This window comes from Theropithecus gelada, chromosome 8 (genome assembly GCF_003255815.1).
Source record: "Theropithecus gelada isolate Dixy chromosome 8, Tgel_1.0, whole genome shotgun sequence".
Taxonomy (NCBI): domain Eukaryota; kingdom Metazoa; phylum Chordata; class Mammalia; order Primates; family Cercopithecidae; genus Theropithecus; species Theropithecus gelada.
Genome location: NC_037676.1, coordinates 21939339 through 21962125, shown reverse-complemented (window position 1 = coordinate 21962125; position 22787 = coordinate 21939339). Strand labels below are relative to the sequence as shown.

Genomic DNA, 22787 nt, shown 5'->3' with positions numbered 1-22787 from the left:
CAAAGAAAAAAAAAAAAAATCATATGGTGAAGTCTTAACCCCCAGCACCTCAGAATGTGACTGTATTTGGAGATATGGGCTTTAAAGAGGTAATGAAGTTAACATTAGGTCATTAGGGTGGCCCTTAATCCAATATGACTGTTGTCCTTACAAGAAGAGGAGATTAGCACACAGACTCTCATAGGAGGGAGCCCACGTGAAGACACAGGGAGAAGGCGGCCACCCACAAGCCAATGAGAGGCCTGAGAAGGAATCGACCCTGCCAGCACCTTGACCTTGGACTGCCAGCCTCCAGGGCTGCGAAAGAGTGCATTTCAGTTAAGCACCCAGTCTGCCGGATTGTATTAAGGCAGCCAGACCTGACTAAGGCACTCTCCTCACCACTCTTCCCGCTTCCCACTCTGAAAACTGCCTTTTTCCCTCTTGAGAATTGATTGTTCATGCACCTTACTGGCCCCTTATCCCCTTTGAGGTTTTCTATTTCTTTTAGATTTGTAGGACTTTGTCAATTATGAGTTGAAACTGTTTCCTTCTGGTTTTAGGCTCACATTTTCACCTTTTAAAAAATTATGTCTGGGCTGGGCACAGTGGCTCACGCCTGTAATCTCAGTACTTTGAGAGGCTGAGGGGAGCAAATTGTTTGAGGTCAGGTGAGGCAGTTCTGCAGTCATTTATACCCATTTTAAATTATATGCAAATCAAGGGGCAGGTTATGCAGACATTTCTAGAAAAAGGGCTGTAACTTCCGGGTCATTGGGTTGTTGCCATGGAAAGAGGTGGTAAATTTGGGTGTCAGCATGGCAGTGGTAAACTGACATGGCACACTGGTGAACATGTCGTATGAAAAGCTGCTTCCACCTCGTCCCTGTTTTAGCTAATCCTCAACTTAGTCCAGTGCCTAAACCCCGCCTCTGGAGTCCAGTCCCACTTCCTACCTCAGATACAGTCCCTTTTTTGATCCTTTTATTTAAAATATTTGTATGAACTTAAGTATATCCCTTGCAAATAGCTCAGGAATGAATCGTATTATTTTTTTAAACCTAAAATCATCTGTATTTATTCTATTCTATTTTATTTTGAGGTGGAGTCTCACTCTGTTGCCCAGGCCGGAGTGCAGTGGCAAGATCTCAGCTCACCACAACCTCCGCCTCCAGGTTCAAGTGATTCTCCTGCCTTAGCCTCCCGAGTAACTGGGATTACAGATGTGCATCACCATGCCCAGCTACTTTTTGTATTTTTAGTAGACATAGGGTTTCGCTATGTTGGCCAGACTGGTCTCAAACTCTTGACCTCAGGTGATCCACCCGCCACTGCCTCCCAAAGTGCTGGGATTACAGGCGTGAGCCACCACACCCGGACCAACGTCTGTCTTTTATCTGGCAAGTTCAATTCATTTACACTCGTTGTGATTACTGACATATTTTTATTACCTTTTACTGGCTCATTTAGAACTTTCTGTTAAGAGTTTCTGTATTTCTGTTTCAAAATTTTCCTGTCTTCTATTGTACTGTTATTCTTATTGCCCTTTTATACCCACAAGTGGTTTGGAAGTTATTCATTCAATATCTTTTAGTGTTATTCACTTTTAAAAAGTTGAAGTACGGCATACATACAGAAAATTGTGTCCTCCAGCATTTTTTTTTTTTTTTTTTTTTTTTTGAGACAATCTCTCACTCTTTTGCCCAGGCTGGAGCACAATGGTGCAATCATGGCTTGCTGCAGCCTTGACCTTCTAGGCTCAAGCAATACTCCCATCTCAGCCTCCCAAGTAGCTGGGACGACAAATGCACACCATCACGCCTGGCTAATTTTTAAAAAAATTATTTTCTGTAGGAACAGGATCTCCCTATGTTCCCCCAGGCTGGTCTTGGACTCTTGGACTCAACTGATTTTTCCACCTTGGCCCCCTAAAGTGCTGGGATTACAGGTGTGAGCCACCACGCCCAGCAGTCCTCCAGCTTTATTTCACTTCTTCAAGATTGCCTTGGCTATTTTTCGTTCTTTGCCTTTCTATATAATTTTAGAATTGCCTTTGTCTGTCCTTCCTTCCTTCCTTCCTTCCTCCTTTCCTTCCTTCCTTCCTTCCTTCTTTCCTTCCTTTCTTTCCTTCAATCTCGGCTCACTGCAACCTCTGGCTCTGAGTTCAAGTCATTCTCCCACCTCAGCCTCCCGAGTAGTTGGGATTACAGGCACAAGCCACCACGCCCAGCTAATTTTGTATTTTTAATAGAGACGGGGTTTCACCATGTTGACCAGTCTGGTCTCGAACTCCTGACCTCAAGTGATCCGCCCACCTCAGCCTCCCAAAGTGCTGGGGTTACAAGTGTGTGAGCCACCGCGCCCGGCCTAGAGTTGCTTTTTAATTTGCACATACACACACGTGCACACATGCACAAAATCTGCTGGCATTCTGACTGGGTTTTCATTGACGGTATAAATTTTGGAAGAATGGATGGACATCTTTAACTTTTTTTTTCTTTATAATATTTTATAGTTTTCAGTGTAGGGCAGTGGTTTTTAACTAGGGGTGATTTTGCTCCCATCCTCCCTGTCCCCCAGGGCAGTATCTGGAGTCATTTTTGGCTGTTATGCTAGGGGATGGACAGTGCTAATGGAATCTTGTGCATAGAGGCAAGGATGCTTCTGAACATCCCAAAATGTACAAGTCCCGTAACAAATAATTATAGGCTCAAAATATCAATAGCACCAAGGTTGAGAAGCCATGGTAAAGGGTATTAAACTTTTTCCTTAGAATTCAATATATTGGGCGCTAGCATAGATCATTTCTTTTAAATTTTTATACTTTTGTATATAGAACTATACTAAATGCTTAAAATATTGAGCTTGTGTCCAGTGACCATGCTAAAATACATTTTTCATTCAAGCAGTTTCTCTATAGGTTCCTTGGATTAGTACATACACAATTGTATCACCTGTGAATAAAGACGGCTTTACTACTTTTGTGAACCTGCTCCTTCAGGAAGTGCTATGCGGCCAATAGCTGGCTCTTTTCTGTACAGTTGAAGGGCCTGCTGCAAAATACAATCCAAACGTTATCTACGGGGTGCAGACCAGCAAAACAACAAAACAATCTTAATCCTTTCTTTGGTTTCCCTAAAAATGGGGAGATTCTGAGGCACAGCCTTACCCAGTATCTCCTGGGAGGCAATTTTCTTTTTTCTTTTCTTTTTTTTTTTTTTTTTTGAGATGGGATCTCACTCTTTTGCCCAGGCAGATATGCAGTGGTGCGATCTCAGCTCACTGCAACCTCCACCTCCCGGGTTCAAGTGATTCTTGTTCCTCATCCTCCCAAGTAGCTGGGACTACAGGCACCCGCCACCACGCCTGGCTAATTTTTGTATTTTTAGTAGAGATGGGGTTTCACCACATTGGCCAGCCTTGTCTGGAACTCCTGACCTCAAGTGATCTGCCCACCTCTGCCTCCCAAAGTGCTGGGATTACAGGCATGAGCCACTGCACCCAGCCTGTAATTTCCAATCTGTAGAAGTCTGTGTAACTGCACAAATGTCAGCCAAAGAAAGCTGATCTGCCAACCGTAAGCACTGACATGGGGTCAGGGCATATGCCCACTACAGAAAGTAATTTCGGAGTTATTTTTTGAGAGTGTTTTTTTTTCTTCTTCTTCCATTTTTAGAGATGGGGTCTCACTGTGTTGCCCAGGCTGGTCTTGAACTCCTGGGCTCAAGGGATCCCTCCATCTTGGTCTCCCAAAGTGCTGGGATTACAGGTGTGAGCCCTGCACCTGGTCATGAGAATGCGTTTCTGAGAGTGTGGTTAGGAGTAGCCTGGTGCAAGAGTGGAAAGGGGTGATCTCTTTCTTCCATCTTAAGGGTCATAGCCAATACTCTTACAATAAAAGACAGGTTAACAGGAGAAAAACGTAACAAATTTATTAACATGCATGAAGCAGGGGAGCCATATAAAAAATATGAACATACACAGAAAGGCCCAGTGGTTGGCACTTAAGTACTCTCTTCACTGGGGAAAGGGAAGTGGGGGGCTGTAAATGAATGGACCTAAAGACCTGACAGTGGTTTGTAAATGGTTCTCTTTGGACGCTGAATGGGACTGAAGGACAAACAATAGCTTGTGGACAAGTCATGAAAGGTGAGGGGTGGTACTGCACTGTGAACCAAGGTTGTCTTATTATGCGGATATAGTCTCCCAGGTTATCTCTTGAAACTGCCCTCAGAAGAAAAGATGAAAAGTCTGTCTGGTATGGTATCCTGGCTGTAGCTTCTTTTTTAAGTCTTTTCTTGGGTGATTAATCATTCCTGGTTATTTAATGAGACTCATAGGGAGGGGGCTTTAAGACAACTGCATTTATTTTAGAAGAAGTTTTCTCAATCAGGTAAGGGAACTTCCAGAGAAAGAGCTCCTCCTGGTGCAAGAGCTCCTCCTGGTGCTTTAGAAAAAGAAAGGGTCCAAAAAAAAGGAAAGAAAAAGGGTCAGAGAGATAACATGCTGCTGGTGCTTTAGAGGAGTGTCAAAAAAAAGAAAAAAAAAAAAAAAAAAAGAAAAGAAAGAAAAGAAAGGGTCAGAAAGACACCATGGTGGGGGAAAGTCAAGAGAGAGAGCTTGAGGCTGCTGCTTTAGTTCAGCTCGTCAAATGCCACATTTGGGGCATTATTTTCTGATCCTCAACACTTGTGTAACAAAGAATTCCAAGCTGGCAGTCAATAAACTAAATTCCCCTGTGAGCTCTGTGGCTTCAGCAAGCTGTCTAAGATTCAGGGTCCTCTTCTATAAAACAGACATTTCCCCTACCCTTCTTGTGGCTCCTTCTGGCCATATTCCAGAGTCCATATTCTGGTTATATTCCAGGGTCTATAACCTTGCATTGCTTCTGTGCAGAAAGAGAAAAGAAGCCACACTTTCCCCAAAGAGTAGCCACAACTACGTAAAAATGAGAAGACATGAAGACACTTCAGAAGAAAGGAGGGTCACCAGGCTCACCCACAAGCCTCAGAGTACGGCCTCGTTTTGATTCTTGGGAGTCAGCAGCTCTCTGATCTCATCTTTCTTCATAGCTCCAGTTCTTCCCTCCTCTTTTCTGATGGCCTAGATTATATTTTCGGCAGATTGAGCCAGATCCTCATGACCACCTCCCGGAGGTCTGCTCAGCCTTGGGCTGTCACTTCAGGAAGGCAGTGAGAACTGCAGTGTAACCCTTTCGTCTCTTTCACGTCTGACTGCAGAGCCCACCCCAGTTCCAGGACTCTAGTTACACAACCTTTTGAGGCAGGCCCAAGAGATTCCCAGGTAGCACCCTTCCCCTCACCTCCAAATACCCACTTACCCTTCTATCCACACCTCCTCTCTGCAAACCATCACCGTTCCCATACTAGCAGTGATGGGGGACTCTCCAGCCACCCTCCCAGGCACGGCATCATCTCTTCGCTTTGTCAGGCTCTGACTCCTGTCATGAGGCAGCAAAGATTCAAGAGAAGGAAGCTGGCCAGGTGCAGTGGCTCACACCTGTAATCCCAGCACTTTGAGAGGCTAAGGTGGGAGGGTCTCTTGAGGCCAGGAGTTTGAGACCTCATCTCTACCAAAAATAAAGAAAATTAGCCAGGTGTGTGGCATACCTGTAGGCCCAGCTCCTCGGGAGGCTGAGGTGGGAGGATTGCTTCATCCTAGGTCGAGGCTACAGTGAGCCACGATCTCACACTGCACTCCAGCCTGGGTGACAGAGCAAGATCCTGTCTCAAAAAAAAAAAAAAAAAAAAAAGAGAGAGAAAACTCTCAAGAGGAGTGAATCCCTCCGCGGTGCTGACTCCTGAGGCCACTCAGCCCTGATTGCCCAGCTGTGGGAATCCCATGCTGGCAGCTGCAGCCGCCGCCAGCAGAGTCCTGTAGATGACCCCTTCTTGTTCTCTGCTCCCAGCAGACTCAATAGCTCCTTTTAATTTCCTGTAGCACAGCAAAGAATAAGACTGGATCATTTAACAAGGATTCTTCAGTGGCTCAGGATAGCGAAAGAAAAAGCAACCTTAAACCAGATTAACAAGGCTCACCAGGTCCAGGCCACTTCCTTCCAGCAGAAGGAATGGAACAGCAGTTCTACCCTCTCTTTGGCAGGGCCTGTGAACTCCAGTCCCTCTCGCCCTTCTCACCAGGTCCTTTAGATTCTCCCAGGGCTTTCTGAGCCGCTGCTCTCACCACCTTTTCCTGGCCAGTTCACCTCTGACTTACCTGGAGCTGCAGACCGAGTGCTGCAGCCAATTGTTTAGCCTGTTCCTAATGCTGCCCTCAGCCTCAAAGCCCATCTCCCTCACAGGGGGTGGCAAACACCATCCCTGGAGGAGGGGCTGAGAAATACCAGTGCCAGACTAAAATATGATACAATCACATGAGCAGAAGAAATTAGGCCACTCATAGAGCCCAGGCAACGGAAAACTGTAGCAATGGCACACTGCTAAAACCAGGGAGGCCATTCAAAGAGTGAGTTCTCCCCAGGAGAGCTCACTGTGCGCGGCCACTTGGATGGAGCAGCAGCTGCTGCAGCTCAAAGCTCACATGATCAGGCGCTCCACATTCTCCTCTGGACTTCAGAGAAAGAACCAAAGTGTGCAGAAGCTGGAAGCGTGGGGAGGCACGAAGGAACAAGACATTGATACAACCTAAAGAAGAGACGGGACAAGTGTTTCGGTTTTTCTTTTAATTATTTACCAGATAAAAAAGAAAAAAAATAGTGATTGTTTCTCTTCACCCCCAACATTTCCGTTTACCAAGGTCAAGTTGGAGAGAAATTCATTGAACAATGATTTGTGCTCCTGGCCTGGAGCAAATTCTTCTCCTCTGCTCTACGCCACCTCAGGCAGCAGGGACAGGGCAAAGGGCTCCAGGCAGAAATCCTGGCGGCTGGGCAGCGGAGTGGCATTGTGGCTATCGTTTCTTCTCACCGTTGCCAGAGCATTCAGACCCTTTCCTGTCTATCCCCCTACCCCGCCCTGCCCAGTCCCTCAGAGGAGGCAGGGAGCGGGGACTGCAGGAAGCAGGACAGGTGCACAGGTGGCCCAGGTAGCTCCCGGCAGATCTGGCAGAAGGCACAGCCCCTGCTTCTATTGCACATCCTGGCTCAGCTCCCCTGCCCCAAGCAGTAGGCCACAAAGTAAAACGCTTTCCAAATACAGAGCCCGGTGCTGTGCGCCAGGCTCAAGGAGGGGAGGTGTGTTGTTGTGTGGCTTGTTCTGGAAGATAGGTATGTATTTTTCAGTTATCCCATGATGGGGCCAAGGCCACAGTTTCGCCTCTTTAGAAAAGTATAAGGGGTCTGGACATCTCGGGGTCCTGTAGTGACTGGGCCTCTTCCCAGGCGAGTGCAGAGGCCTCGGAAGAAGCTTTCCCCCACCAGCGGACCTCCTGCTGCATCGGATGAAGAGGCAGCGCCCACCGGCCACACCAGCCCCTCCGGACTGTCATGACTCTGGGCCACTTGGGGCGACCTCTTTCTCTGAACACCTGGAGAATTCTGACAAATGACCCTAGAGAAAAACCTTTTTACACTACATGTTTCTCCATAAAATGGCAGCTAAGTCCCCTCAAATAAAACCTTGAAGTGTTTCATTCTCATTCTTCTCTTACCAGTGAAATCAAGTGGGGCAGAGTAAGTTATTTAACTGACATTAGCGAGAGGATGAACCCCTCTAAAAAACCACAGGGGGAAGTGGGAACTGATTCAGATTTGGCAAAACTGCAAATCTTTCCCCTTCATAGGCTGGAACGAAGCTGGTGGGTGAAGACAAACTAAGTGTGCCAATGGCAAGAACTGCAGGCTATGAAATGACAGGTCAGACACAGGACTGTATAAATTGTGGCACTATAAAGATGAGAAGGCAGGTCCATAATACAGCTGGGAGCAAGCCTTTGGAGCATCGCTTCCAGAAATTCTATCTGTCCTGTAGTAAGTAGTAGCATCCAGATAAATCAGTAGTTCTCCTTCCTCCTCTTCCAAACACATTCTGAGAGTTTCTTGTTTAAATAACTATGTACACACCCAGCAAGCCTGGTCTCTCTTTTACATGAGGGTCCTTCACTTGAGGGTCCTACAATGGCTTTAGAGTCGGTTCCAATTGCCTTTTCGGAGATTTACTGCTTGGGACCAAACCTGCAAGGCAAAGAAATGACTGAACACTATAACAGGAAAATCTTGAAGATGAAGGCATTCCAGTGTTTATGAGACTGAGTCTTAATATAAACAAACCCTCAACTCCCTATAGGGCTCTGGTACTCTGGCAAATTGAGTAATTGGGCTTGGGCCCATCAACTCTGTCAGCCAGAAGGCCACATGCCCGCCTGAGGCCTTGGAAAACAGCTCCATACCTCCCTCTGATAAGGACAGTTTCTCAAGTTCAGCTTCAAGTTCAGCATCTGAGATCCTAGGGTTAGGCACACTGTTGGTAAAATGCCTACTGCGGGGGTTGTCAGGCAGATCCAAAGGTTCTTTGGTGGTATCCTGGAGGAGGATGTCCAATTCCTTCTCCAGTTCTTCACTGTCAAAATCTGGAAATTAAAGAGAACATAAAGATGCATAAACTCCAGGGAGAAATGCATTAATGAGTACAGGACTGAGGTTACCAAAACTCCGCTTAGCTTTTCAAAAGATGCCAGGCCTCCTTGCAAATTAAAAAAAAATCCTGGAAGTCAGGAAACTGAGGGTAGCTTCAAGCAGAGATGCTTCTTCCGGACTCAGAGTGAAGTCACCAAGGAGGTGTGTTCTGTTAACCCCATGGACCTGACCCTGATTCCCCTTGCCCTTGAAGGAGGATCCTCCAGTCGGAAGCCTTGTGAATGAGGAATGCTGGAGCACAGATGGGTCATGAGCACAGCTATCAAGGAGGAAATGGCAATTCCCTGATTGCTCCTGCAGATGGGCCCCAGGGAGGGCAGGCTAGGAGAGGCCTGCCTGCAGCCGGAAAAGCAAATCTACCGTCAAACTCATCACAGCACAGGGAAGCGAAGTCTTCCAGGATGAAAAGAAGAAACAATTGCTTTGGGCCGGGCATGGTGGCTCATGCCTGTAATCCCAGCACTTCGGGAGGCGGAGGCAGGCGGATCACGAGGTCAGGAGTTCGAGACCAGCCTGACCAACATGGTGAAACCCCATCTCTACTAAAAATACAAAAATTAGCCCGGCGTGGTGGTGTGCGCCTATAATCCCAGCTACTCAGGAGGCTGAGGCAGGAGAATCGCTTGAACCCAGGAGGCGGAGGTTGCAGTGAGCCGAGAATGTGTCACTGCACTCCAACCTAGGTGACAGAGTGAGACTCCATCTAAAAATAAATAAATAAATAAAAATAAAAATAACCACCTTGTCCACTCACCTAAGCCATTGGTTACCCCACCAGCCAGAGTCTGAGAAACTTCATCCTGGGTGTCACAGAGCTGTAAGAGACAAGTGCAAAGCCCTGAGTTGGGCATGGTGGCTCTGAGCATCTCAGTCTTCGGTAGAAAATATCTAGGGTGACAAAGCAATCCTGCCCCAAATGAGAATCAAGGAAACCTTCCTCAAGTTCACAAGGTCACAAGTCAAGTTTCATTAAAGAGGATGTGCAATGAAGTCAAATCTGTCCTCTGTCATTTCCTTCTCTGTGTGTCCCTCCCTGGCCCCTTTCTGTACCTCTTGGATCTGATCCACAAGGCTCTCTGCCTTCTCCACTGTGACATCCTTCATGGAGAGTTTGAGTGCTCCCACCCCAGCCTGGTAGGCATTAAAAACCTAAAGACAAAGCAAAGCTATCAGTGCATATGACAGACATTTGGCAAAATACATACAATATTGTTTCAACTCCAAAAGGCAGCTTTGGGGTTTTTTTGGCACCCAAGTTCAATATACCCTATACCCACTGAGGCCAAACCTCCTGACTGGAAAGGCAAAGGCAACCCCAGCTACATCCCGAAAGAACCCAGGGATTCTCCAAACAGCAAAGCCGAAGCTGCAAGTGACCAACACCCACGGAGAGACCAGCTGAGTGCTGGAGTAGGGGGGAGTGGCTACCATTTGATCTGTCTGGGAGGCATAGATCCGGTCCAGGATGCCTTGAACAGTGTCCAGCTTGGCATGCAAGGCCTCGATGCGCTTCTCTGTCCGTTGCTTGGCCTTGAGAGACCTCAGTGCCTGGGGGGCATGGAGACTTAGGTCAGTGCTGAACTGGGCAAGCCAAAGGGCAAGAGGAAGACAGCCCTTCCCAGACGCTAAGGCTGTCCCAGCCTTCTTCCCTCCGGTCTGTAAAATAAGCTGTGGTGCCTGGGCCCCTGCAGACTCTGTCTCCCTCAAAACCCCAGCGGGCTGCTCTCCGAACTGCTGGGCATCGCTTCAGGCCTGCCTGGGGCACTGCTACGGGGCTGGAAGAGACAAGAACTCACCAGCTGCTTCTTTCCTGCTCGGCATGCTCGGCGGGCTTCTTCTTTACACCTAGAAACAGAGGGACAGATAAGATGACTGTGTCACAGGACGGGAGGGCCAGGGTCTCAAAGAGTCCCTGAGAGCAGCACTCAGTGAAGGTGGTTTTAAATCTGTTAAGACTAAATCCACTCTGCCCAGTGGCAAGAAAAATGATGCTGACGGCCAGAAACTCTTGTGGAAGTCAACAGGCAGCTCAAGCAGGCTGACTGAGGACACGCTTTTTCAACCCACCGCGACAGAACATGCAAACAGGGCACCTCGTACATGTCTTCCCAATGTGGGGAGACAGGGAATGAACTGTTAACACCAACAATGACCTCGGACACATCCCTCTGCCTCCCAACAAGGTGAGGCTTTCCCAACTGGAAGACAGACTTCAATGTCTGTGTCCGCCTGCCGAGTGTGTGTCTTTATCAGGGATTCCTTGTACAGTCATCCACGGGGAAAGGGCAGGGCAAGGGCCCTTCAGAAAGACCTCTGCAAAGGCAGGAACCTATCTTGTCCACGGCTATATCCCCAGTCCCTAAGACAATGCCTAGCTCAATAAATATTAGTTGAATGGATACTGGTAAGGAAGAGCATAAACATTACACTCACAGTCATGGTCTGTGGGGGAAGAATTAAGACTCGTGTTTTCAGCTGGGCACAGTGGCTCACCCCAGGAACCCCAGCAAATTGGGAGGCTGAGGTGGGAGGCTTGTTTGCGCCGAGGAGTTTGAGACCATCCTGGACAACACGGTGAGACCCCGTCTCAACAAAAAATTAAAAAACTAGCCAGGCATGGTGGTGCGCACTTGTGGTCCCAGCTACTGAGGAGGCTAAGGCGGGAAGATTGCTTGAGCCCAGGAGTTTGAGACTGCAGTGAACTAAGATCGTGTCACTGCTCTCCAGCCTGGGGCATAGCGCAAGACCCTGTCTCAATTTAGAAGGAAAAAAAAAAAAAAAAAAAAAAGGCCTGGCAGGGTGGCTCACACCTGTAATCCCAGCACTGTGGGAGGCCAAGATGGGCGGATCACGAGGTCAGGAGATCGAGACCATCCTGGCTAACACAGTGAAACTCCGTCTCTACTAAAATTACAAAAAATTAGCCAGGCGTGGTGGCGGGTACCTGTAGTCCCAGCTACTCAGGAGGCTGGGGCAGGACAATGGTGTGAACCCAGGAGGTGGAGCTTGCAGTGAGCCGAGATCATGCCACTGCACTCCAGTCTGGGCGACAGAGTGAGACTCTGTCTCAAAAAAACAAATAAATAAACAAATGAACTAAAGGCCTCATTTTTTTTTCTCTTTTGTGATATTCTGTGCTTTCCATGATTTCTGCATCGAGCAGTGAGTACTTTTGTAATTAGCTTAAAAAAAACCACACACCTATTTTTTAAAAGCCCACATACAGTAACATTTTGCTGGCTCTGGGGGCCAGCCACAGTGGGGAGGGGGCTCAGTTCGGGGTTAAAAGTTACCTCTCTGCTTCCTGGGATAAGGACTCCACTTTGCGCGAGAGAAGCTGTTCACTCTGCATCAGCTGGTACACCCCAACGTCTACGTCATTGACTGGAGAGACCTTGGCATGTGGCCCTCGGGCAAACTTCACAATCTGAGGGACAGGGAGAAATTACTACTGCTGCTACCACAAAGGCTGAGAACTTCCCAAGCAGGAGTGCTGGTGGGCATATGAGAACAGCAGGCCCCCCTTATCCATGGGGGATACATTCCAATGAATGGAACCCCCCGTGGATGCCTGAACCCTCGGAGAATACTGAACCCTATACATACAGCTATGCAAACATTTTTTCCTTCTTCACAATTTTTCCTATAGAAGATTCATTCTTACTGTAGATCCTAGCAACCTCAGCAAATGATATTTTGTCTTCCTTATTTAGTCCAGAACTTTCACTTTTTCACTTAAAGGAAGCACCTGACAGCTTCTCTTTGGTAAATCTGGACTGCCAGCACCACTGCTCTTGTGCTTTGGGGCCATTATTAAGTACAATAGGCCAGGCACGGTGGTTCACACCTGTAATCCTAGCACTTTGGGAGGCCGAGGCAGGAGGATCACTTGAGGTCAGGAATTCAAGACAGCCTGGCCAAATGGTGAAACCCCTTCTGTACTAAAAATACAAAAATTAGCCAGGCGCTGTGGCGCATGCCTGTAATCCCAACTACTCAGGAGGCTGAGGCAGGAGAATCACTTGAACCTGGGAGGCGGAGGCTGCAGTGAGCCGAGATTGCACCATTGCTGGGCGACGGCAAGACTCTGTCTCAAAAAAAAAAAAAAAAACAGTACAATAAGGGTGGCTTGAACACAACCACTGCAGTGCCATGACAGTCAATCTGATGACTGAGACAACTCCTAAGTGACTCAGGCAGGGAGATGCTGGACAAAGGGGGGATGAGCATTCAGGCGGGATACTACGAGGTCCCATCACACTACTCAGAACAGTGCACAACTGAAATCTATGGAACTGTTAATGTTTGGAATTTTCCACTTATTATTTTTGGACCGTGGTTGACTGCAGGTAACGGAAACTCTGGAAAGCAAAATCTCAGATAAGGGGTCGCTACTGTATGTACTGAATCAATCACCGCTGAGTCAGAGAATGAACAGGTGAGCCTCCGTACCTTCTCCCCGTTCTGCTCGAGGACTGTGACCCTCTTCTCCTTCTGCAGCTGCAGCAACACCAAGTAGAAGGTCCTCTCATCTGGGCAGGAGTTAGCACAGAGGGTGCTGAGCTCTGACAGGGCCACCACGGGGTGGGAGGAGAGGGGCGAGTTCTGATACAGACGATACACCTCCTCAGCCTTTTCCTGCGGGAAAGGCAACATGGGCTGACAGGCCCTGGCCACTGCCACGGGACGCAGGGACCCTGACCCCGAGCTTCAAAACCATGACCACACAAGGCAAGCACCCGGGAATCCCAAGCCCATCCTCCCCAAGTAGCGGCTTTTTAAAAAGGAGGAAGGATCTGTGTTTTTAAGCCTTGGAGGAAAGTTCGGTGACTCCCTATGGAATGAGGCACATGAGATGCTGGGAGCCAGCTCTGCACTGCACGTCCACTGGGGATTTTACACTCCTGCCTCTCTCTGGTCTGTGGTTTCCCAAGGGAAGACTGAGGAGGTGAGCTGAGGTAGAACATCTGTGAAGGAGACCTGAGGCCTGATTTCCAGCCCAGCCTGGGTGACCCTGGGCCAGTCACAGCCTCACTAGTCCTCAGTATCACTCTCTGAAGAGGGTGGATGAAATGATATCTAATTCCCTTCCAATGGTAGTCTCTCCATTTTCCTGCCAATTGGCTATACTGCAAACACAAACATTACTGAGTCTGTAAAGAGTCTTAAGGGAAAAGGGCCAGGCATGGTGGTTCATGCTGGTAATCCCAGCACTTTGGGAGGCGGAGGCAGGCAGATTACCTGAGGTCAGGAGTTTGAGACCAGCCTGGCCAACATGGCAAAACCCCGTCTTTACTAAAAATACAAAAAATAGTAGCCGGGTGTGATGGCGGGCACCTATAATCCCAGCTACTTGCGAGGTTGAGGCAGGAGAATCACTTGAACCTGGGAGGCGGAGGTTGCAGTGAGCTGAGATTGCACCACTACACTCCAGCCTGGGCAACAAGAGCAAAACTCTGTTTCAAAACAAAACAAAACAAAAAACAAAGAAAAGTACACGATAAACAGATGGGATAAGATTAGCGACAAGACTAAGAAATGTAAGTTCCAAGAAATAATGTCACCATTTCGCTCATACATGGAAATTACTACCAGAAACAAGAAAGACTTACTGAGGTGTGCATAGGATGCTATGAAAATAGAGGAAAGGACTACCTGGTGATTCAGGATTTCTTGAAAAAAAAAAAAAAAATGTTGAGCAGAATTCTGAAGAGTGAGCAAGCTGCCAGGTGAAGAGGTGAAAGGGGTATCTCAGGAAGAGAAAGGAACATGAGTATAGAAGGGTGGGTCAATGCGGCACGTGTACAAATGTAGAGGGGAAAGGAGAGAGAGAAGAAGCACTCCTATATTATAGAAAGTATAATAGCTTATGATGATCCTTTACTCTGTAGATGGTAGGTGGTCACTGAAGGAAACTGACATGGCTAGATTAACAGAAAACTAACTGCCAGTTGGGATAGGATGGATTGTAGAGTTAAGATGAGAGGCAAGGAGACCATTTACACAAGAGATTATGTGGGGTTGAACAACAGATTATTTGAATAATAAACACAGAAAGAGGAGTGATGGAGCCAAACAAAATTCGGAAGGTAACACTGGTAACTGGATACAGGGTTGGAGGAGAAAGTTGAGAGGAAAGTCACCATGGATTGAGTGACTGATGGATGTGATGCTATTAATAGCAAAAAATACAGGAGGAAAAGCCTAGTTTAAAGGAAAGACAAAATATCCCATCTTGGATATGATGTTTTAAGATGTCTGAGAGAGGCCGGGCGTGGTGATTTACGCCTATAATATCAGCACTTCGGGAGGCTGAGGTGGGTGGATCACCTGAGGTCAAGAGTTCTCTGTCCAAGAGGCATTTTTTTTGTAATGGAAAAACGGAGAGAGAAATCGGAATGACTTAAACGTCCATCTGCAGAGCACCTGTTGCATAAATTGTGGCATAGCAATAGATCATCATGCAGGCATCAAAAAGAATCAAGTAAATCCATACTGTGTAGGGCCTGGAAAGAGGCACCTGATATAATGCAGTGGAAGAAAACAAAGCAAACTGCACACCAATTCCATTTCTAGAAAAAAATGGAGTAATGTGTACACATGTGTCTGTGTGTATATATTCATTCACTCGACAGGGATCTGTTGACTGTCTACCAGGTACCAGGCACCAGGCACCGCTCCCAGGGTCCCAGGGCCCATGGCACTGTTCCCTTCTAGTAGGAAAGACAGACAAGAAACAAGTGAATAAGATTTTCAGGAAGAACTAGAGTTGACATGGATTTGCTGGGAGTCTCCTGGTGTGGACCAAAGGAGATGCAAAGGAGCTGAGGGTGTTGCTGAGGAAGGGAGTGGAGCAATGAGCCATGCGATTAAGGCTGTGGGGAAGGCAGGCCGGGAGGAGGCTGACTGACCAGGAGGCTAGGACGGGACCATGGCCCCAGTGGCCTCTTCAAAGGAGAGGAGCATGTGCAGCAGAAGGCAGGCCATCAGAAAGCTGGAAGGGGAAAGGGCACGGTCACAAAGTAGGAAAGCGGAGCTGAGTGCGCCAGTTCAGAGGGGACAATACTGAAAGCCACAAGGTCCTCAGGAATCCTGAGAAACTCCTGTCAGTAAACTACAGAAGGCAAAGCATTTCCTAAACTGCTGCTTAACATGAATCACTACAGATACTAGAAAATAATCCACTGTTAGTTGCTGAAAATTCTCAGACAAAGGCTAACCCTTGAAATGTACAAGTCCCACTAATGAATATATGCAAAGCGCAAGTACAAGGGAGGGCAGATAAACTCAGTTATCAACTCAGTCACCATGTAAAAAAGAACGCACCCAAGGGACGTGGAGGATGTTATGATCACATCAGGTGACACCCAGACACCCCCTTCTGAGTACCCACCTTCAACAGCTCCACAGCGACAAGGACCTCCTCGGCTGGAACCTTATTATCTCCCAGCATGTTAGAAAGAGTCCACTTGAGAGGCTTCAGCAGGAAGACCCCGACCCCCCAGGAGATCCAGCTGCTGTCTACACTGGCCATGAAGTCTGACTCCCGCTGCAGCTCCCCTCGACTGCAGGGAAGAAAAAGAAGGGCGTGTAGTAGCACTTAATGCAATATCCCATTCCAGTCTCCAGCTCCCCCTTTACCCCAAAAGAGGAATTTTATCATCATCATCACTACCATTTACTAAGCACCTACGCTGTGCCAACTACATGCAGCATTGCTTGTACTCCAGCTCTAAGCCTCACAACACCTCTGCATAGGAGGCGGTGTTATGAGCATTTTAACGAATGAGAAAACTGAGGGACTCCGAAGGTAAGCAGAGAGGTCAAATCTACACCATGACAGGGCTGGAACCAAAAGGCAAGTGCCTCACTAAGACAACAGAAACACAGGCAGCTTCTGAGCCCTCGCTGAGATTTCCTTTTACAATTGGTGCTCAAAACAATCACATGAAAATAAATCACTGTCGAGTGCAAGACACAAGGAAGAAAACAAAGATGTACAGAGAAAGACCGTGCTCTTCCAAGGCAAGGGTGGGGATACGATGGATATGTAAGCATATATAAGTATTATGATGTATATGTAAGTATATGTAAGTATTATGATGTATATGTAAGTATATGTAAGTATTTCATGGTGCTGGTAACAGTAACATCAGCTCAATTTATTAAATGCTTGCCGCTGGCCAGTCGCTATGCTGAAGGCTATATAAGGAATATCTCTTCAAATCCTCACAATAAACCTAGGTACAATTATCATCACCATTTTAGAATTTGTCAAACTGAGAGTTAAAGACAGCATAAAATTTGTGCAGGGCCACATAATTTAGCAAATGGCAGAGCCAGGATTCAGGCCTAAGCCAGTTGGCCCTCAAGCTAAGCTGTTAACTATTAGGTTGGTGCAAAAGTAATTGTGGTTTTTGATACTACTTTTAATACTAATACTATGCCACGTCGCCTCTGTGGAGAAGTATCACCCTCAGAAATTCTTCAGGACCCAGGCAAGCAACAGGAAGCTTCAGTGGAGCGCCAGCAGTCAGGAGAAGAGACTTTAATACCATCGATGTATTAAAGTGTCTGGATTGGAAGTGAAAGATCGTCACCCTTCTACACCAAGGAGGTCCATTCTGGTCTCATCCCTCACTGACTTCTTCAACTACTGTTTCTCCTGTTCCCTACTTCAGGCATGAACGAAAACCGTTTCCACTGTACACATTCTCCGAAAGCCTTGCTGGCCAGGTGCAGTGGCTCAACGCCTGTAATCCTAACACTTTGGGAGGCCAAGGTGGGAGGATCTCTTGAGTTCAGGAGTTCGAGACCATCCTAGGCACTATCAATGTCAGCCAATGGGAAGGTACTGAGAACAAAAGTAGAGAAGGGAGAGCTCTTAATCAGAAAGAGCAGCAAACTAAAACACACACACACACACACACACAAAACCATCAGCGTTGACTTTCTCCCTCCTTCACTGAGAGGTGTATCACGCTAGGCTGGTCTCAGAATGACACATTGAATGGCAAATGACTTATCCAAAGACCAGGTATCCAGTCCCGGTATCAGCTTTAACTACCTGTGTAACTCTGAGTAAGTCACTTGATCTCTCTGAAACTCAGTTTCCTCTTCTGTCTGCTGAGGATAATCTATCACCGCACCACAAGACCGCTGAGTGGGTCAAATGGTGCATACAAAGTATCTGCATGCTGCCAAGCACTGTACATCTATTAGTTATCAATGTTACCCCTCAGATACCGCCAAAACACTGCACCTGTCACACACTTATCTCCTACAGACCTTTTAAGGGCACTCAGATACTCAGCAAAGCCCTCGTTCTCCTTCACGTCCTCTCTGCTCCAAAAAGCCTGTGCCAAGGACAAGCCAGACGCATGAGCTGTGCCAGGGGTTGCTGGCAAGATGCCTACAGGCCTCTTCCCCACGAATGCCCGCTTTTTAGCTCTGACCTTCTCTAGGTTAATGAATACTATCTCTTAGACCTTCTGCTCCACGGGCCATTCAAATTTGGAGGCTCTTACGAAATAACTACATAACGGGGTCCCAGTTCAGGCAAATCACTGTCACCTTTGCTAGGCTGGTTTCTCTGGAACTCATCTAATGGGACTATCCCCGACCCCAAATCTTCCCCCAGACCCCCTCTTCCTCTCCCTCCAAGCTTCCCTAGCCCGGCCTCCTTATTTTCCTTTTTCGCTTTCTGAACCCACACTGGATGCCTTCTCTGGGCCAGACACTGGGCTGGGCGCAGTGCACTGTGCAGAGAACAGGACCAGGGCCCGGCCCTCGGAGAGCTGCCCCCGCCCGCCCTCGTGACCCCGGCCCCGGCCCGCCCCTCACCGCAGCAGGTCCTGCAGCACCGTGGCCAGCCCTAGTGGGACGCTCCCCTTGCGCTGAAAGGCCTCCTGCAAGTCCCGCAGACGCAGGCGCACCACCCCCTGGCGGCGGCTGTGGCTCAGCACCAACGGCGCCCAGAAGCCCATCTTGCTGTCCCAGTCGGTGCTGTTCACCTCGCGACTCCTCTTGAAAGCGGAGAACAGGAAGGACATGCGCTCCTCGTCCTCCTCCCACTCGGGGGGCAGTAGGCCCGCCGGGTCTCCCCCGGCCGGGGCCTCGGCCTCCCGCTCCGGGGACCACATCGGAACCCCCCAGCCCCGGCAAGGCACCGAACACAAGCCCGGCCCTTGGTCCCCTTCCGCCCTAGTTCCCTCCCGGCTTCCGTTCCTTGACCACCTCCTTCTCGTTCACACGTCAGCGCCGCCCCGAGCATGAAATAAGTTCCGTAAGTCTTCAAGGCGCATGCGTTGCGCTGCGCTCCGTAAGCGGGCGGCAGGATGATGAAGTTCTTTTCAGAGAGACACCGAGCGCTTGCGCCGACCCCTCCTCCCACGGTCTTTGTGCGGAAAGAAAGGCTTGCGCCTGCGCGGCAGGTAGCTGCGCCTTACATTCTCTTCAAGATCCTGGAGTTTGGCAAAGCGTTCTACAGCGGCTTCTGACCTGTGGCTTCAGAAAATGGAACGGGGGAATCGCCGCAGAGGGGCGCCAGTGGTGCCTGGACCACCCGGATGGATCCGTGAATCTCTGTATAGAGGGAAATTTATATCAATGAATGTACAAACCAGAAAAGAAGAAAGATCTAAAATAACCTAAGATTCTACCTTGGGAATCTAGAATAAGAACAAATTAAGTTCAAAGTAAACAGAAGAGAAAAAATAAAAGAACAGAAATCAATGAAATTGAAAACAAAATCAAAAGAATATCAACAAAACCTAAAGCTGATTTTTTGAAAAGGTCAATGAAATTGATTAACCTCTAGCCTGGCTAACAAAGAGAAAAAAGAAATAGTCAATATCAGAAATGAAATAAGGGACATTACTACAGATCCCATGGGCATGAAAATGATAATAAAGGAATCCTATGAATAACTGTATGTCCACAAATTTGATAACCTAGGCGAAATTGACACATTTCTTGAAAGCACACTCTGCCAAAACACACAAGAGGAAACAGACCACTTGAATATGTTTGTATCTAATTAATTGAATCAATAATTAATAACATCCAAACAGCATTAGGCTCAAATGGTTTCATTTGATAAGTTCTACCAAATATTTAAAAAACAAGTTATGCCAGTTCTGTGCCATCTCTTTTATATGATAGAAACAAAAGGAATACATCTCAACTGAGCCTATGAGGCAAGAATTACCCTAATGCCAAAACCACACAAACGACATTACAGGAAAGAAAAAACACGACCGGGTGTGGTGGCTCACGCCTGTAATCCCAGCACTTTGGGAGGCCAAGGCAGGCGGGTCACGAGGTCAGGAGACTGAGGCCATGCTCGCTAACTCGGTGAAACTCCGTCTGTATTAAAAATGCAAAAAATTAGCCGGGCGTGGTGGCGGGCGCTTGTAGTCCCAGCTACTCGGGAGGCTGAGGCAGAAGAATGGCGTGAACCCGGGGAGCGGAACTTGCAGTGAGTGGAGATCACGCCACTGCACTCCAGCCTGGGCGACAGAGCGAGACTCCGTCTCAGAAAAAACAAAAACAAAAACAAACAAAAAACGCAAAATAATATATCTTGTGAATACAGATGCAAAAATCCTCAATAGAATACTAGCAAATTGAAACCCACAATGTATTGAAAGAATTGTACACCAGGATAAAGTGGAATTTATTACAGCTAGGCAAGGCTAGTTCAATGTTCAAAAATCAATTAATATAATCCACCAATAGGCTAAAGAAAAATCATATGATCATATCGCCAGATGCGGAAAAAGCATTTGACAAAATCCAACACCAGTTCATGATAAAAAGTCTCGGCACTCCAGGAACAGAGGGACACATCCTCCACTTGATAAAGAACATAAGCAAGAACCTTACAGCCAACATAAGAATTAATGGTGAGAACCTAGATCCTTTTCCACTGGAATCAGGAATAACACAAGAATGTCTGCTCACACCATTCCTAGTCAATGCTGTACGGGAAATCCTAGCTAACATAGTTAGCCAAGTAAAGGAAATAAAAGTTGTACAGACTGAAGAGGAAGAAATAAAATGGTATGTCTTTACAAATGACATAATTATCCATGTAGAAAATTATGAAAGTATTGCCAAATCAATGTCCTGGAACTAAGAAGCCATGAGAACAAGATTGCAGATACAAAGTCAATTTATAAAAGTCAATTCCTTTCCTATATACCTATAATGATCAAGTGGAATATGAAATTAAAAACGCAATACCATTTACATTAGCACCCCCTATAAAAAATTAGGTAAAAATCTAACAAGATATGTACAAATTCTACATGAGGAAAACTACAAAATTCTGATGAAAGAAATTGACGAAGAACTAAATAAATATAGAGGCATTTTATATTCATGGACAGGAAAACTCAATATTATCAAGATATCGATTCTTCCCAAATTGATCTGTAGATCCAATGCAATTCCAAAATCATGGCTATTTTGTAGATATCAACAAACTAATTCTAAAGTTTATGTGGAAAGGCAAAAGACTCAGAAGAGCCAAAATAATATTGAAGAAGTAAGTCAGAGGATGGATACAACCCAACTTCAAGAATTACTATAAATCAACAGTAATCAAGATAGTGTGTTATTGGTTTAAGAATAAACAAATAACTTTGGGAGGCCGAGGCGGGCGGATCACGAGGTCAGGAGACGGAAACCATCCTGGCTAACACGGTGAAACCCCATCTCTACTAAAAATACAAAAAATTAGCCAGGCGTGGTGGCGGGCGCCTGTAGTCCCAGCTACTCGGGAGGCTGAGGCAGGAGAATGGCATGAACCCAGGAGGCGGAGCTTGCAGTGAGCTGAGATTGCACCACTGCACTCCAGCCTGGGCAACAGAGCGAGATTCATCTCAAAAATAAATACATAAAAATAAACAAATAGATAAATGGAACAGAATAGGAATCCCAGAAATAGACACACATAAATATAGTCAACCGACCTTTCAAAAAAAGAAAGGCAATACAATGGTTCAAAGAGTCTTTTCAACAATGACCACTGGAACACCTACATGCAAAAACAAAAACAAATCCAGGTACAGATCTTACACCATTCACAAAAGCCAAATCAAAGGGATCATGGACTTAGATGTAAAAACACAAAACAATAAAACTCCTAGAAGACAAAACATCTAGATGACCTTGGGCATCATGATTACTTTTTAGATACAACACAAAAAGCATAATCCATGAAAGAAATAATTGATAAATTAGACATAATAATTATTATTTTTTTTGCTCGGTGAAAGACACTGTGAAGAGAATGTGAAGATAAGCCACAGACTGGTAGAAACTATTTGCAAAAGACATCTCCGATAAAGGACTGTTAATCCAAAACACACGAATAATTCTTAAGACTCAACAAAAAGAAGAAGAATAACCCAATTAAAACATGAATAAAAGATCTGAGCAGACATCTCACCAAAGAAGATATACCAATGGCAAATAAGTATATGATAATATGCTCAATAGCATATGTCATTGGGGAACTGCAAATTAGACAAGAATAGGATACTACTACACACCTATTAGAATGGTGAAAATCCAAAATACTGACCACACCAAATGCTGATGAGGATGCAGAGCAACAGGAACTCTCATTCATTGCTGGTGGAAATGCAAAGTGGTACAGCTATTGTAAGGTCGGCGGAGAGAAAGGACCAGTAGGCTCAAAGTCAGGCAAGCAAGTTTGTTGACCTGCCGGCTTGCTCCATAACCCTCAGAGGAGGCAGCCCAGAGTGTTTAATGTGAGGGGCTTATATAGGGATTTGAGGGCCTAGGGGCTTTCTGAGGTTAGTCTACATCCTGCAGTTGTTTGTCACTTCTTGCCCCACCTGGCTTAGAGTACCAGGATGTGGTTTGGCCTGGGGGTGGATACAGCTGTACCTAAGTTCTGAGAACTTGGGGCGGAGCCGGCATCTGGGAAGAAATAAGCTGCAGGGTATTTAGGGGAGGGGGCTTGCTGCTTTCTTCTGGGAGCAGGTTGTCTCTGACAGCTACTTTGGAAGACAGTTTGGTCGTTTTTCACAAAATTAAACATTCTTTTACCATGCAAGTTTACTTATAGTTTAACTTTGAAACAAAGATTGTAACAGTCCTTTCCCAAAACAAACCTCCTTAGTGCCTGTGGACTAGACTACCTAGACTGCCGCAAGATTAG

General features: G+C 46.7%; 1 protein-coding gene across 1 annotated transcript; it reads right to left on the bottom strand.

Annotated features, from left to right (window-relative positions):
* Positions 1 to 6662: 6662 nt before the first annotated feature.
* On the bottom strand, positions 6663 to 22360 carry CHMP7 (charged multivesicular body protein 7). The gene is made up of 11 exons (XM_025394272.1): positions 22153 to 22360; positions 18437 to 19177; positions 15987 to 16158; positions 13046 to 13231; positions 11887 to 12020; positions 10390 to 10438; positions 10022 to 10141; positions 9644 to 9742; positions 9348 to 9408; positions 8347 to 8526; positions 6663 to 8131 (listed from the first exon to the last, which is right to left on the bottom strand). Exons 2-11 carry the CDS (start codon positions 18733 to 18735, stop codon positions 8070 to 8072), a joined length of 1362 nt encoding a protein of 453 aa, XP_025250057.1. The 5' UTR covers positions 18736 to 19177; positions 22153 to 22360; the 3' UTR covers positions 6663 to 8069.
* Positions 22361 to 22787: the final 427 nt, after the last annotated feature.

Coding starts and splice junctions, on each gene's coding strand:
- CHMP7 (XM_025394272.1), bottom strand. CDS start 18,735: ATGTGGTCCCCGGAGCGGGAGGCCGAGGCCCCGGCCGGGGGAGACCCG. Junction 16,159..18,436: donor GTGCTGCAGGACCTGCTGCG/GTGAGGGGCGGG, acceptor TCTTCCCTGCAG/TCGAGGGGAGCTGCAGCGGG. Junction 8,527..9,347: donor TGGGGTAACCAATGGCTTAG/GTGAGTGGACAA, acceptor TTTAATTTCCAG/ATTTTGACAGTGAAGAACTG.